General features: G+C 36.3%; 2 protein-coding genes across 2 annotated transcripts; both read left to right on the top strand.

Annotated features, from left to right (window-relative positions):
* Nucleotides 1-540: 540 nt before the first annotated feature.
* Nucleotides 541-5,152, top strand: LOC145890514 (ubiquitin-conjugating enzyme E2 R1-like). Its single transcript, XM_082981615.1, has 5 exons — nt 541-708; nt 2,972-3,058; nt 3,116-3,213; nt 3,277-3,411; nt 3,856-5,152. Exons 1-5 carry the CDS (start codon nt 541-543, stop codon nt 4,103-4,105), a joined length of 738 nt encoding a protein of 245 aa, XP_082837741.1. The 3' UTR covers nt 4,106-5,152.
* A 4,183-nt stretch (nt 5,153-9,335) lies between these two features.
* LOC145888641 (tubulin polyglutamylase ttll6-like) lies at nt 9,336-15,668 on the top strand. Its single transcript, XM_082979439.1, has 14 exons — nt 9,336-9,666; nt 9,961-10,129; nt 10,293-10,333; nt 10,473-10,591; nt 10,746-10,876; nt 10,944-11,100; nt 11,322-11,465; nt 11,520-11,678; nt 11,737-11,889; nt 12,258-12,439; nt 12,723-12,911; nt 13,169-13,337; nt 13,435-13,644; nt 14,610-15,668. The coding sequence occupies exons 1-14, from the start codon at nt 9,351-9,353 to the stop codon at nt 15,288-15,290; spliced, it is 2,820 nt and encodes a 939-aa protein (XP_082835565.1). The 5' UTR covers nt 9,336-9,350; the 3' UTR covers nt 15,291-15,668.
* Nucleotides 15,669-17,058: the final 1,390 nt, after the last annotated feature.

A 17,058-nucleotide genomic window follows, 5' to 3' on the forward strand; every position in this document is an offset into this window, starting at 1 on the left:
AAAATACAGTTGCAATAAAAAAAATACAGCAAATTCAATATATTAATTAAAAAAATTAGTTTCGTTAATACATAATTGTTTTTAAAAAAGAGGTACCCAATCCGTTATACCGGAAATAAGGCGGAAAGTTCCGGTAAAAGCTCAACATGATAGAATTCAGTAAACTTTATTGTGATACCAAATTTTGTTGAATTCGTAAAGTTTGCAATTATTTTGTAAACAAAAATATTTCATATTTCGTGTTGTCTTTTATCACAAAAATAAAAATATTTCGTGTTGTCTTTTATCACAAAATAAAATTTCCGTCCTTTACGGTATCCTTAAAAGATTTTTTCTATACTTACCTTTGTTGTCAAATTACCAACTGAACTGTTCTTCCTAGTAATCGTCACCTGAAAGAAAGCTACTTGTTTATATTACTGCGTATGATCATGATGTTGAAAAGCGTTTTTACTTTTTATCGGCCTTTGTATATTTAGTGTAAAAGTAAACACTAGATATTTATAAACGTTTTAAACTGTCTTCGCCATTTTTAGAACCATGACCAATAGTAGTGCAACTAAAATTTTACAAAGCGAATTTAAAAAGCTGCAACAACAACCTGTGGAAGGATTTACAATTGGACTTGTCGAAGACAGTGATATCTTTCAATGGAAAGTAGCTTTATATGGCCCTCCAGATACACTTTATGCTGGAGGATACTTTAGGGTATGTTTTTTTTTTATCTTGTTGAACAGAAATTATTGACAACAAACACAGCTAGTAATTCATAATGTTTGCAATATTCTTTGATCCTTATTTGCAGTGGTGGCATATTAATTTCGATCAGTTAATCAGTGGTTCGTTATGTGTCTCTGTTATAAACCTCTGTTTGTCGCATTCATTCATAATGTCTGAAGATGAATCTGCCCAATTTCAAACCCACTGTCAGGCTTCATGTGCATAACAATTATACCATGGACCTAAGTACAGAGTTTTTAAGGCATCTTGCAAGTCACTAACATCAAAGGGAAGTTAGTTAAAGTAAAGTCCAAGCACATAAGGGCATAGTGTTAATATTCAGGTAATTTGACAGGGCAACCCCTAATATTTCAAATTATGTTTTGTATCATTCAAACTCAGGGCAGTCAAAATCAAGTCACTTCCTCATAAGATGGCCAAGTTACCGAAAGTAGCATAAACTGGTGATTTTTTTGTTAACTGGTGCTTAAATGTCAACATTCGCAGAAATTGCACAGGTTAAATGCATAATGCACCTTTATCTTTCTCTCGACTAGATTCTGTCAATAATGTTTGGTTGGAAATGATTATATTTGCACAAAAATTGTTGTGTCGGATTGTAACAACAAGTGAGTTGTAACATTGATATACTGGTGACATGCCAACTCCTTGGATGATACACACACAAAATGTTGACCTAGTTTTATATAAGTTCGCTTACGTAGTTTGCTAATTTGTTGGCTAACCCACAGTATAACATCCAACTGGCCAGTTACTTTGTCAGTTTCCTTATACACTGATTTTGTTTGTTTATTGTTAACACATACCTGATAATGTTATAATAACAGATTATGGCTTATATACCCATGCACCTATCCTATGAAAAAAAAAAACTAGGTTTCTATAATTTTTCGTTGTGTAATAAAAAAATTATAGTTTCAAAACAGAAAAACATTGAGTCTTGTGTATCTTTTTTCATTGAGCACAATTTCATTCGTTAGATTCCCTATTTAAAAATCTGGATATGCCTGTTGACACAAATATGCAAAATCGTAGGCAATGCCACTGTCGGACAAAAAGTGGTACTATGACAGAATAACAGTGTTGTGTTGCATAATCAGCTAATTTGCTCGGTTTTTCTCGGCGGTCTTTGCCAGCCTTAAAATTCAATTAACCTACTTCCATCTTTTGCTGTGAGATGACAAAACGACATTGCTAAATTGATGATATGTCTTTGTCGTGTTTTTAAAAGTTAATGTATCACATTAGCGAACATAAATGCTGTAACAACAAGAACACCCTGTCCCAGTAACTGTTTTATTATTGCAACTAAATAAATATGTTGAAACTGCTGTCATCTGTCTGTGCAGCTCAAATTAACATCAAAATTCGTTTGTTGCACTTGTTCACTTGTTGTCCCTGTTTAATGCAAAACTATACTAAGCCAGTTCTACAATGTTTTCCATTCCTACGCATAAGGCTTGCTGCCGGCACTCGCACGACCAAAGCGCCTTCTATGACGTCACACAACAATAATTTCGCTTTCACATGATTTCATTCGCAGCAGTAAAAAGGGACTTTGATAAGCTGTATCTCAGAAACCAGTCGCCATATTAAGCTACTTCTTTTGCCAAAAATGTTTTAAAGTTATGAACGTCTCTTAGTTTAATTATTAACATGTTTTATTTTTCCTTGTCATAAGCACTTTAAGTGCAACTTACAATATCCCATGGCAAAACTATGTCTGCCTTGAACAAACATTAATGTTTGATCTTTTTGTGAAAGTTCAGATTCTGTGACCTTTCGCAAACCTAGATATATACAGTTTTGTTGACAAGCATACCAATAAACCCTATTAATAAAGCAAATATGGAAAAACATTATCTCAGGTAAAACTACATGCTGTTTTCAAAAAGGTTCAGTTGAGAATTTTCATGTCATAAGCGATGTTTTTAAACAAGTTCTGCTCACAATGTATAAATTCTATGGTAAATATAAACAACACCGAAAAAGTTTGATGCTATTTTGTTCTGCTTATTAAAAATCAAGTCAGTGGTTATTCTTTGAATGCGAACTTGCTTGTTGAATTACCATTATAATTTATAAAACTGCTATAAAAAGTTACTTTGGTGGTGATACTATTTTGTTTTACTCAATTATTTGAGTTATTGTTATGCCTTATTCCCAACTATATGTAAAGTTTATTACACCACATAACTTTGCATTTCGAAACTTGATTTTATGTGTTTAGGCAATCATGAAATTTCCCAATGACTATCCTTACTCACCTCCAACATTTCGATTTCTATCCAAAATGTTTCATTCAAACATCTATGAGGTATGGAAAAATTACCATTTTATTGTGTATCTAAATTTGTCATCAACTTCTATTCAGAATGGTGAAGTGTGTATATCAATATTGCATTCCCCTATCAATGATCCTCAAAGTGGAGAACTGCCTTCAGAAAGATGGAATCCAACCCAGAGTGTCCGGTATGACCACAGCATGATGTATCACACACATGTTGTTTGTGAATGAATTTGTTTTGTGTTTAGAACAATTCTACTTAGTGTGATTTCCCTTCTGAATGAACCGAATACTTTCTCTCCTGCAAATGTTGATGCTTCAGTTATGTACAGGAGATGGAAAGAATCCAGGGGATTGGACAAAGAGTATGAGAACATCATACGGTGTGTTTTTTTTTAATTTTTATAAATTTTAAAGCGTTTTGTTTGTGTTTTGGTTACTTTTCCAAAATTAACCAGTTTGTGGTTGGGTTATAATGTAAAAAGCTACAGTTTACAAGTTATTTCAAAATGTTAATGACATTACATGCCAACAGATATATATGCACAAAAAATAATCTTTTTTAGCATTTGGTTAAATATAATGCCCTATTTTATAATTGTATGTGTTAATCCATACAACTCCTGGACATTTAGACACTTTTTGCCTCCCTGACACAATTTTCACAATCCCGAATGCATGGCAAAGTATTGTAGCATAAACTAATTAATAATTTGGTGGCCAACATCGTCCAACTTAACCCCTGTGATTGAGTAACCGTCCTTTTCATTACTGTGTGAAGATAAGGTTACAATATTAGTCTGTTTACACACAAACTTATATGTTAGCAAACAAGTTGAAGATTCACGAAAAGATGCTGAAAAAGATGGAGTCGTCGTCCCAACTACAGTGTCAGAGTACTGCATCAAGACCAGGCTGCCCAGCAAGGACTCAAATGCCTCGAACGACATAACGGACATATTTTTTGAAGATGATGATGACGATTATGGATTGAATGCCGACTATGAAGATGATGACGATGAAGATGAAACAGAAGATTATGGTGATGATGACAGTGGAGCGCATGATGAAATATAACTTACATGCAATATGTTTTCTCTTATTTTATCGGCAATTTTTTGATAAGCTTGTTGTACACATGAAATGTTATGTATCTTCCAAATGTTGCTTACTTTTTACTTAACTTGCAGGTAACTTTTACTGTTGGAACAAAAAAAACATGCTTCTATTAATAAGATAGTCCTTAAATTTGTACCAGTTTATTTGTTTTTACTCCCCGTCTGTTTTATAATTAACATCACCATCCACAAATTTGTTTGCAATAGTATGTATTTACAAAAACAACTAACACTTCTTTCGACTTTAATTTGAAGTTAACTCAAGTAATATACTGTGCATACCAAGTTGACGCAAAATATTTCTCAGGCCGCATCTCTCAATTAAATCCCAAAAATTGAGTTTTAGAAGTCATTTGTTATTGTGCACCTGGTTACAGTTTCTCTTGTTTGCCAAAAACAATTGCCGGGTCTGATGACTCATGAAGGGGGTCTACTATTGCTGAACAGAAAAAAAAATTGATTGCAGCTGCATTAAGACAGCACATTGGGGGGTTTTGCAAAGGCTAACTGCTAAATTGTCAGTCCTAGGGGGTGTACAAACAGCACCGGTGGGGCCCAAAGACAATTACAAGACATCTAATTCTTCATGAATTGTGTAGAGGAGGGTTGGTGGCTTCACTTAATCGCAAATGGAGGTAACTTTCTCTGATTCATTTTTTCACAAAACAAACCTACACCTTTTTCTGCTTTTTTGACCAAAATAATGGCCAACAGAGGGTCAAAATGCCCCCGGGGGAGCAGTTTAAGTAGTTATTTTGATTATAAATTTGGCCACAATTCCTTGCCAAGGGTCCGCACTAACAGAAAATCACAAATTGAACATACTTTCTCTGATTCATTTTTTCACAAAATCAACCTCAATATTTGGGTAGTTTTTCAGCTACATGTACAACAGCACCCTCTACCAATTTACTGCCTGACTAATAGCCCTGAAAAACAAACTAAAACTGCCCCAAACACGCTGAAAATCGCCCTGGCAACAGCCTGTTCATCTGCGCTCATTCAACCAAAACACTGGCGCCCATGCATGACCCATTGCATTGTTACACACAATTTTACTCTGTTACGCAGGAGTTCGAGAAGGGCAATTCCCAACCGGGAAAGTCTTTTCCATAGAAATACAGAGATGCGGCCTTCAATATAGGCCATTTTCCCAGAATCTCAAATTCCCTATTAAATACAAAACACAGGACCTTCATTGGTTACCATGTGAAGTTTTATGCCTGGTTGACCAGCGGGCCCAGAGTTTCGGCTGTTTTTGTGACACCACCTACAGTGCTGTATATGGCCCAGTCAACAGCCTTAGAGCAAGTGTGTGTTCTGGGTGGAAAGATGTGCTTTCAAAACAGAAAGTCATTCATATACATGCACAACAATATCCTAGAACTTGCAAGGCACCACTCACATGCAGGTACTCATGCCTAATTAAAGTAATTAAATGGTAATTAGCCAAAATCCAAAGGCTAGTCAGGTACATGCATATGGTAAAAAATCATACGTGTCTCAAAAACATGAAAACAAGATGAAAGTGATGCAATTAAGTGGCCTGAAAGCACAAGCCAAGTGTGTATTTAATAAAAGTTAATAGCACAGCAACACTAGAAATTATTTACAGACAAGCTAGTGTAATACAGACCTACAATGTGATGATGAATTGCATCAGTCCTGATGGTCCAAGTGTCTCAGTTTTTCAGTATGAAGCAACATTTGAATGGCAGCGACTGCCCTCTGTGGCAATAAATATAGTGATTAATTTACAAAATAATGTCATTTCATTGGTTATGAACATGCAAAATGTTAATTACAGTTAATTCAGGACTTTGACAAGCATGGATTACTGACAAAACACCACGGTAGGTGAGAAAGCATATGTACACAATGCCTTGATGGAAGAGGTACATATCACACAAAGTTTCACACAAATTAAACGCGCAATGTGTTGCGGAATGGTAATGCAAGGAATACATGCCTGCCATGCAATTTTTTTCGCCTGTTAATAGTCCGCGCCCCAAGAATCAACCATAGGATTTATGTGCAAAAATCAGAAAAAAATTGTTTTGTGCCCACTAGGTGGCAATGAGTGACTGGAGCAGCTTCCAAAGCAGTTTGTGTTCTTCAAAATACATAAGTCTACACACTTTAGGAAAAATTAGACCTATATTGTGCCATTTTAGAAATCTCATTTTTTCCTTAAGGCCGCATCTCTCAATTAAATCCCAAAAATTGAGTTTTAGAAGTCATTTGTTATTGTGCACCTGGTTACAGTTTCTCTTGTTTGCCAAAAACAATTGCCGGGTCTGATGACTCATGAAGGGGGTCTACTATTGCTGAACAGAAAAAAAAATTGATTGCAGCTGCATTAAGACAGCACATTGGGGGGTTTTGCAAAGGCTAACTGCTAAATTGTCAGTCCTAGGGGGTGTACAAACAGCACCGGTGGGGCCCAAAGACAATTACAAGACATCTAATTCTTCATGAATTGTGTAGAGGAGGGTTGGTGGCTTCACTTAATCGCAAATGGAGGTAACTTTCTCTGATTCATTTTTTCACAAAACAAACCTACACCTTTTTCTGCTTTTTTGACCAAAATAATGGCCAACAGAGGGTCAAAATGCCCCCGGGGGAGCAGTTTAAGTAGTTATTTTGATTATAAATTTGGCCACAATTCCTTGCCAAGGGTCCGCACTAACAGAAAATCACAAATTGAACATACTTTCTCTGATTCATTTTTTCACAAAATCAACCTCAATATTTGGGTAGTTTTTCAGCTACATGTACAACAGCACCCTCTACCAATTTACTGCCTGACTAATAGCCCTGAAAAACAAACTAAAACTGCCCCAAACACGCTGAAAATCGCCCTGGCAACAGCCTGTTCATCTGCGCTCATTCAACCAAAACACTGGCGCCCATGCATGACCCATTGCATTGTTACACACAATTTTACTCTGTTACGCAGGAGTTCGAGAAGGGCAATTCCCAACCGGGAAAGTCTTTTCCATAGAAATACAGAGCAAACAAGTTGAAGATTCACGAAAAGATGCTGAAAAAGATGGAGTCGTCGTCCCAACTACAGTGTCAGAGTACTGCATCAAGACCAGGCTGCCCAGCAAGGACTCAAATGCCTCGAACGACATAACGGACATATTTTTTGAAGATGATGATGACGATTATGGATTGAATGCCGACTATGAAGATGATGACGATGAAGATGAAACAGAAGATTATGGTGATGATGACAGTGGAGCGCATGATGAAATATAACTTACATGCAATATGTTTTCTCTTATTTTATCGGCAATTTTTTGATAAGCTTGTTGTACACATGAAATGTTATGTATCTTCCAAATGTTGCTTACTTTTTACTTAACTTGCAGGTAACTTTTACTGTTGGAACAAAAAAAACATGCTTCTATTAATAAGATAGTCCTTAAATTTGTACCAGTTTATTTGTTTTTACTCCCCGTCTGTTTTATAATTAACATCACCATCCACAAATTTGTTTGCAATAGTATGTATTTACAAAAACAACTAACACTTCTTTCGACTTTAATTTGAAGTTAACTCAAGTAATATACTGTGCATACCAAGTTGACGCAAAATATTTCTCAGTGTCTTATGCATCTCTGGTGGGGCATTTGCTTGTATTTTTGGAAATATTTTGTTCGATAAATGAGAAAAAAATTTTACCCACGGCAAAGTAGTGTAAATTTTGAAACAATAGTAAATGTTGACTCTTCTGCCTAGTATATATCCCAACATCCAGTTATGTACTAACAGTTAAAAGAAACACCTCTACATTCAGATGTAAATAGCAACAATTTTAAATCAGTGTCAATGTAACCTATTACAGCAGGTTCACAGGCTTCGCAGCCAAGCTGGATCAGCCACTTTTCCCGACAAGTCGGAGCGAGATCTGAAAAATCAAGCTCCCGGTGAGGTTTGAACTCACGACCCTGGGCTAACCAGGCCCAACGCTCTGCCAACTGAGCTCAGTGGCTTCACGGGGTATATTGTGGCCAAGGTACACTGGTGCGCAAGCGCACAACTTGTCAGGCGACCTTCACATGCGTAGAGGATCTCCACCACCGTAATCAGACAACGCAGAAGTAATGCCATGCTTACGCATAGCTCAAGGCGGGATCGCCCCACTGCGCAGGCCCTTTATATTTGGCGATCACAGCTCTAATATTCTGATCATAAGGTTCACAGGCTTCGCAGACAACTATTACAGCAGTTGTTTATTTATAGGTTTTTACCAACCCAAACAATTTTTATTTTCGAAGTGCCAAAGAAAGCATTAAAACACCTGTTTCATGTTTACAATATTTTAGTCATACATTTTTTTCTAAATAGCTAGCTACATTGAAGATATGAGCAGAGTACATATGTTTCACCTTTTTGCTTTGTCACAAATGATAGGTTTCTGGCAAAAAAAGGGAAAATGCTAATACACCACGACAAGCCAGGTCATAATCCTCGATTTACATATAAGTCTATGCCGCATAGATCAAGCGATCATTAACTGTACAATATAGTATTGTATTTTAATTTTTTGTAAATAAAAAAAATAACAGGCGGTTGTTTTCTTCACACCTGACCGTAACGTTCGCATATGTTATCCTGATAGACTCCACAAAGTTCAAAAAATTTAAAACGTTTCAACATTCTGCAAAAAAATTTCACTCTAAATAAAAATAAACTTTATGACTCGCAAGCGACAAAGTGTTTGTACTTTAGGTGGTTCGGTAATTTTGTAAGGAAACGCAAACTTTTTGTTCCTAAGGCAACGTCATTACGCTTTGATTGTTTGTTATGAAATGTTGACCCCAACCCGAAAAATACTTCAACCACACCAATGGATTTATTTGTTATGTTGATATTTACCCAAATTACAAGCAGCCAAATGGTTAAATAGTAAAAAGATATTGAGAAAAGCTAGCTCTTTGTATTAGGACAGAATTACATTGCTCTTTATTTAAGTTGCTTGATCTTATGTGTTTGATATTAACGCAAATATTTGTGGAAATACCAATGGTCGTAATATCATATTCACTGTCAAACAAAAATTATGGTTTTAACTTTTGTGCAATGCACACAGTGACAGTGCATGTTGATTTTATAGAAATTTTGAATAAAGATAAAGCTGTTTTAAGGATTCTAAATAATGTTTATATTGTTTAGTGACATGGTTGTTTGCTAAAATGGCTTATGACCAACATAATCAAATGGCCCCTGTCGCAAATGTTCCAAAAATTAAAGGATCTGTTTCTGAAATAACCCTGGCTAGAGATGACATTACAATAAAAGGTGATTTGGTTAGTCCTACCGATCAAGAGATTGAAAGTGACAGTGAAGATCAAGTTGAAAGTGGTGGAGCAAATATTCCTCATGTTAGTTCATCTTTACTTCTAATTGATTGTCAACTACCCAAAAAGTTATCGATGCACACAGTGGAGGATGCTGGTGACTCTTTGGAAGATAAAAAGAAAACGGATATCAATTGCTTATCTCTGAAAGGTAGTAGTTGTCACAACATTATTTAAAACAGTTTGCATAGTTTGCTTGTCATGTAAGGTAACTAATTTATTGGCATTTACACCAGCTTATTTATATTTGTTTGAACATGTTGTAATGAAAAACTTGTTACGGTGGTTTGATAAAAAATTGTGGCAACTCAGCATCTACGCACATCATTAAGTTACTTTGTTCCAACTATTGTACTACCCTGGAAAAATGAAAACTTGGCGCCTATGGTACCACCTATTTGGAAATATGAAACATGATGTATTACAAATGTGTTTTTTTAAATAGATGAGCTGCTTCTTTCACATGATGAGATTGTGGAAACAAATGATGATCTTCTTGGTGAAAGCGCAGAAGTTCCAGGGGAAGATCAAAATGATGGTGTAAAAAAAGATGAAGACACAGGTTCAGTTACGTGTTCAAGTCCTTCAAGAAAAAAGAAAAAGAAGAAAAAAAAGTATATACGTATTAATTGTGACAATCTGTACTCTGTAGTATTTGCATTCAAACCCAAATTAGATACTGTATACCAATGCAATATGTTTTTTAAAGAAAATTAAGTGCTTATTTGAGCACTTAGCCATTATTAGCTGAATATTCACTGAATGCCTTTTTATTAGGTGGATAGGCATATGTACATCCAACTGCAAGTATGAAAGTGGTAAGAAGTTTCTTATATGTTGCTAAAAACTTGAATCAAATTTTGTTATGTTTATCAACTTACTTTAGTCCATACAAGAATGTCAGAATGTATGGGGCTTTTCACTTAATTTTTGTTGATGTACGTTTATGATTTTCAGTTAGGAGAATGAGCAGAAAGTTTGGAATGAAAGAAATATCAGATGATGATGATTGGACTGTGTTTTGGACTGATTACTCAGTTTCTTTGGAAAGGGTGATGGAAATGAAAAGGTTTCAAGTGAGATAATATGTTTGTATTTTAAAATTTAATACTTTTTCTTACTTTGCGATATTTCTATACAACACACCAACCAAAACCATTGCAATTCCATCCTTTTTTAAAACCTAAAGTTATCCTTCAACAAAATTTTTGGTTTTGTTTGCTTGTGCAGAAAATTAACCATTTTCCTGGAATGAATGAAATTTGCAGAAAAGATTTCCTTGCCAGAAACCTTAATCGATTGCATAAACTCTTTCCCAAAGAATATGCATGCTTTCCAAAAACATGGTGTCTTCCTGCAGAGTAAGTTCAATTTTGAAACAATGCCTTACTTTCAACTACTTCAAACATCAATTTGGCAAATGTTTAGTTACAGTGATTTCCAAGCTTACTGTAGATCAAAAAAGAACAAGACATTTATATGCAAACCTGAAAGTGGATGCCAAGGACGAGGAATTTTTATCACCAAAAACCCTAAAGATATTAAACCAGGGGAGCACATGATTTGTCAACAGTATTTAAACAAGGTGGGTTTAAAATTGTATCGATATTCAAATAATTAGTAGGAATTGTAGCATGTACTGTAAAAGAAACCACACAAAGCACTTGCTTTTAAACAGGATTAGCCTAAAGGGCAGTGATCGCTAGTTTATCTACAGTTGTGCTTCAGATCCTTATATTTGAGACTGGTCATGCTGTTAAAGAATACATTTTTACCCTGTTAGAATAAAGTTAATTTTTAATGCAGTGCCTGACCATAGATGGTTTTAAGTTTGATTTCCGGTTGTATGTCTTGGTTACTTCCTGTGATCCACTCAGGATTTTTATGTACAAAGAAGGTTTGGGAAGGTTTGCTACAAAAAAATATCAGGAACCAACGAATCACAATATGGTATTCACCATGTTTACACATAAACTTGCTGGAATTATATGAAGTTTTATTTAGGATGAAGTTTGCATGCATTTAACAAATTATGCAATAAATAAAAACAGTGAAGATTTCATACGTGATGATGAATGTGGAAGCAAACGTAAAATCGCAACAGTTTGTCAATGGTTGGAAGATCATGGATATGATGTACCTAAAATGTGGAGCAACATTGAGGTTAAATTGTTCAAATTGTTATTTAGTTTTTGCTATTTTAAAGATGTGACAATTTTAGGATGTTGTGATCAAAACTTTGATTTCTGCACACCCAATTTTAAAACATAATTACCGAACTTGTTTTCCAAACCATGTTCGTGGAAGTGCTTGTTTTGAGATTTTGGGTTTTGATATCATGCTCGACAAAAAGTTAAAAGCTTGGATTTTGGAGGTAATAATATTTCTTTTGCAAGTTGGACAAATTTATTTGAGTGCAAGTTTATTATAATAGGATATTCTGTGTTTAGCCTAATCACATTAGATAAGCGATATCTGTCTGCCATGACTATTTTAGGGATAATATCATGTTACATTTGTAAAGATAGGTCTGTAATTTAATCTGGTGTTGCGGTTGTGGTGTTATCAACAGTTTGTTATATTGTTTAAAATCTTGGTTGTTGCCCTCATTGAACTTTAAAAGAAAAAAATGTTTCTTTATAGTTTGAAAACTGTTTATTGTTTAAAAATTTTCTGCATGTTGTATCTGAAGAAAGTAAAAAAAAATTTTTTCATTCCAAAACAATAAAACTCTTATTTGAGGTGAATCATTCCCCTTCATTTCACACTGATGCAAAACTGGACAAAGAAGTAAAGGAAGGTTTGCTTTATGACACCTTTAACCTTCTCGACTTGCGAGCTGTCGATCGCCGCAAGTGCATGGAGGAAGACAGAAGAAGAGTTAAGGAAAGGTTGATGACAAAACCCAAGTCAAGAGAATCAAGGTACAGCTCATTATTCAGAATGTTTATTATGAGGGTGACATTAAAACAAGGTTGAATCCTTAGAAGGGAAAAACATTGGTTTAACTCATCAAGCAAATATATACAAACTAGCATTCATACAAGTATTTGAGAAATGCAACGAATAAAATGTGTTCAAATTTTACCAAAATTGAGATATGTAGTTTAGGTTTCTGTTAGTACAAAATTAATCAGTTATTCAATCAAACCTTAGTGTGACACAGGCATGCATTTTTCCTGACCAATTTAACAAACTTTGGCTTAGAATGGAGGAAATAAAGACAACACAACAACAGTACATTGAATCACTGGAGAAATATGAGAATGAACATTTGGGAGGTTTTCACAGAATCTACCCAGTTGCTGGTGCAGAAAAGTACGACAGATTCTTTGAAAACAGTTGTTCACTTTTCCAAACAACAGCAGCTGCGAAAGCAAGAGAGGAAGCTGCAAAGTATGTGTTCTGGTCACTACCTTTGCTATTGTTGACACCAGTTAACAGTTTTACATCAAATAGTGTTTAATTGGTGCACTGCACATATAAGCTTACATTTCCAATCACACATTCATTGACACTGCATTGTAAAAGTTATTTTGTAAAAATTCTAAAATGTAAGCATTCAGCCACGTCCAACATAGGTGCAAATAAAATGTTCAAAACCGCTGATTTTTAAGGAAGATCTTATAGGTTGTCACGTGTTCGTTAAACAGAGCCCAACGTGAAGAACTTCGTGTGAAGCAAGAAAAGCGTGAAGCCATGTTGCGTGGAAGACCTTACAGACCTGATCTGAAGAAAGAAGCTGGAGAATCCGGAGGGGAGAAGAAGCCTCATTCTGGAATTGTTCCGTTTCGTCACCGGCCTGTTACCAGGCAACTGGCAGTAAGTAAAATATTATTTTTTTGGCCCAACACGTTTTTCTATTAAACCTCACATTAAAGTTCAGCACACAAAATACTTTTAACAAAAAAATATTTAGGCAATGTCTCGGCAATTCAGTCCTGAGGTTGAAGTTGTTGTTGACACAACGAAACCTGTTGAAATAAGTGAAGACGAAGAACTTGAACGAATTAGCGGTCTCCTCCAGCGGGATTCATTAATTCGAAGTCTTGGGGTTGTAGAACAGGTTCATCGTTTGTTACACTGCACACCTGGCACGACAGGAACAGCAAAGAACTGCTTACCACAAGTATGTATTGTATATTTTCTCGAGTCGTTTAAAAACAATCAAAAATTCTACAAACAAAATTAAAAATCTTTTTCCGGTAAAATTTGAAGGAAATTTATTGGGTCAAAGCAAATTTGAGCGAGATTACTGGGATACTTTTTTTGTGTCAAAAATTACGGAACTTTCCTTATTTCGTTTGCAGAGAAATAGCCAGGAAAGAAGTTCTTCTGTTTTAAACTGTGGCAGCTTAATGTCAACAGTCAGTCATCGCAAGGCGTGGTATTTTAAGGATACTAGAATGAGGGAAGCCATCTACATGAAAAAGTCAGATAAAAGGCAGTTGATTAGCTCGGGCAAGCAAAGAAACAAGTCGTTTCAAATTAAGCAGAAATCCAACTTGGGTTTGAATCCATGGTTAAGGTTTCCATGGTACGGCAGCAGTTCGGAGGAAAAGCGTCACTCAGTAAGTGGTGATAGTTGCAGTTTTCCAACAGAGCTCGGGATTGGATGGCAGAGTAATGTAGGTCGACGTAAGACGATGGGTGAACAAAGCACTTCGCCTTTCGTAGCTTCCAGCAAATTTAACAATCATCCACTTTCGGCGCCGAACAGCTTTATTAAGTTGAAGAAGGATGTATTAACTGGGCAGTATCGCGTCGGCCGAAAGAAAACAAATGCTGACACGGCAGCATTGGAGGTTGCTTCGTCCCATTATCTTAATATAACATCAAGAAAAGTTCCCCAAAACGTCAAAGCGAAACTCAGTGAGCAACTTTTGCTCAGCAGTAAGTTTACATTCTTAGTCAGACGATGTTGAGAGTCAAATCGTCATAACAGCTTCGATACAAAATAACTTCTACATTAATCCTACATGGACGTGTTTTATGCAAACATCAAATTATTTTTTAATCAAAGCTGTTTAAAATATTTTGAAGTACCGTCATTCTTTGCAACATGTTTACTGATTAAAACTATGTTAATTATAGGATTCAGAGAGGAGCAAGAATAGCATTGAATTTAATGCCCAGCATTTCAGTCACCGCTGTGATGACATTATTCCTCCCATCGTAATTAATTCAACATTCCGTGGTCAAAACAATCCTCTCACTTTACCTGGTAATCGAAATACGATCCACGGACATCTTTACAATGGAAAGGGCACACTGGTGTCGGCCCAATATCCCGTTACATCGTTTGGAGCAAAGCAGTACGCCATAGACCAGTTCAGCCGCTTGCCTATGAGAGGGACGAACGATCAACAAAAAAGTTTTCGACCAACAGATCACACACTGTGCGCTAAAACGAGTCATTCGAGCGCAAGACCCTCTTACACTACAAAGCCTCTCTCCTATGCACCCGGACTCTATTGCAAAAAAATCGACAAAGAACACACGCTGTTAGGAGCACAGCATGACAGAATAATCAGCGCCTACGCCAAGTATTCAACACCGAGCGGAAAACGCGATGCTGCAGAAAAGTCCGGGTTTACTTTTGCCAACGGTGTGATCGGAACTGTGTTGACGGGAAAAGTTTCCAAGTTTCCGTATTACCAACAACACAAAGTTCCAGTTGAATGGCCTGTTGTTGGAACTTTAAAGCAACAGGAACCCAAACGCGCGTGCAGCGCTGTGACTGGGAAACGCAGCGCCCCTGGAGTTCTTACATAATGTACACATTGTTTGTTGTAGGTAACGGACACGAATAAGAATCCTGAATAGATGCAGTCTCATCCAACAATTAAGAATTTAGGCAAGGTGCGAACATTCGCATCCTCGTGAGAACTTAATATTCGATGCTGTAACACGCTGCCAAATCTTGGTGTCGCTTTTCCAGCAACTGAACGTTTTTTTGTGTGGTAATATTTCGTGTATGTGTATAACTGGTTCCATTTCAACAGTGTTTGTTCACCTATGCAATGCAACCTTGTGTTTTTTTATGTGTTTGCCAAAATCCTTTCGTGTGCGGAATTCATAAATTACACATATCTATTTATTGTCTTTTAGTTATATGTACCCAACCCTTTCCGCATAATACAAACACAACTTGCTAAGTATGTAAACTGCCTGTCTGCAATCTCCGATCTATCCAACCTACACAAGCGCAGTGATTAAGATCTCGCCCTCGTGTACAAGCCTGTGTATAAATATTTGTATAGTCGTGAAACCGCACTGCGAAAATACCGAGACACGATTAAAGCGTTAGTTAGACGAACTAGTCTATTCATGTTTGTCCACTAGGGGCGCAGTTCAGTAAACATTGGCGTGGCGCTTGTTTTAAATACGAAGAACCCAAAAGAGGATTATAGAACAAACAGCATATGTTTTACTTGGCTGTGAGAATGGTCTAATTGGATAGGTTGTCTGAAAGTTTCTTCGTCATTAACTTGTACCACGAATCTGGACGACAAAGTTCTACCGATCGCTTAATTGCGGGTTAGAGAAATCGTGACGATGAGTTTTATCGCCTAGAGGTGATCACATTGACCAACACATAAAGAAATACGTACCAGTTCACTTTTAGTTCTTTTCGTAGTTGAAAATATAAAAACGAAAAATTAGAAATTTCTTCAGGAATACAACACGCCGGTTTGTTCAAAATATTTGACGTTGTATCAATGTGGAATGTTTAAACAACCTCATCGTTTATCCACCGATGGAAACAGCAAACCACAGCACAAAACCTCATAATCTTCAGATAATTTTCGTCCGGCCAAGAATGGCAAGTTTGTATAGAGCTTCGCCCCATAATCGGGTTACAAGGATAAAGATAAGATAACTGTGGCCGCAAGGAGGAAGACAGTGCGTGCTTATTGTCTAGCTTTAAACATTCGACAAAGCCAAGAGCGGCTTATAACGAGCCAACGCTTCACCTCTGCTTATGACCTTTGCATGCGCTTCCCCACACAAAGCTGGCCACGATTTTCCCACAAAACAAAGAAACCATGACTGTAAGTCGTTTGCAACATCGACAATGCAGCAAATGTGCTGTGCATTTACTTTCAAGGGTCTGAAAACATTTACGGGGAAAACAATCTACATGTACATGCATGGTTGTAAAGGGCCATAACATCACCTTGTCTTACTAAATTGTTATGAACACGACATAAACCCACATTAAAGAAAATAGAAACCGAAGATGTCGGAACTTGAAGCGACTTTTCACGGTTGACAAAGTTCGACCGGGTGAGCGTCTTTTCTCTCTTTGCGTTCTTCCTCCTTTGGTTTCCTGCTTGGCATTTAAACTTTTCTGTCTGCAAAATCGTCCAGCTTCGTGCGAAGAATAAAAGTTAACCCGTCAGTTGAAATCTGCTTTTTAGACATACATAGAACACTACTTCATGCACAATATTTTTAAATTGTCTATTATTCCATTTGGATGCGCCAAAACAATTACATCGATTAACAAATTTGCCACAAAAACTTATTTTGTTGCATT

The sequence above is a fragment of the Ascidia mentula genome, chromosome 2, assembly GCF_947561715.1.
Source record: "Ascidia mentula chromosome 2, kaAscMent1.1, whole genome shotgun sequence".
Classification (NCBI taxonomy): Eukaryota; Metazoa; Chordata; class Ascidiacea; order Phlebobranchia; family Ascidiidae; genus Ascidia; species Ascidia mentula.

Excerpts from the sequence above, each read along its gene's own strand:
- LOC145890514 (XM_082981615.1), top strand. The coding sequence starts at position 541 with ATGACCAATAGTAGTGCAACTAAAATTTTACAAAGCGAATTTAAAAAG. Across the intron at positions 709-2,971 it reads ATGCTGGAGGATACTTTAGG|GCAATCATGAAATTTCCCAA; the intron begins GTATGTTTTTTT and ends TTATGTGTTTAG. Across the intron at positions 3,412-3,855 it reads GAGTATGAGAACATCATACG|CAAACAAGTTGAAGATTCAC; the intron begins GTGTGTTTTTTT and ends CTTATATGTTAG.
- LOC145888641 (XM_082979439.1), top strand. The coding sequence starts at position 9,351 with ATGGCTTATGACCAACATAATCAAATGGCCCCTGTCGCAAATGTTCCA. Across the intron at positions 10,334-10,472 it reads CAACTGCAAGTATGAAAGTG|TTAGGAGAATGAGCAGAAAG; the intron begins GTAAGAAGTTTC and ends TATGATTTTCAG. Across the intron at positions 11,890-12,257 it reads TAAAAGCTTGGATTTTGGAG|GTGAATCATTCCCCTTCATT; the intron begins GTAATAATATTT and ends CTCTTATTTGAG.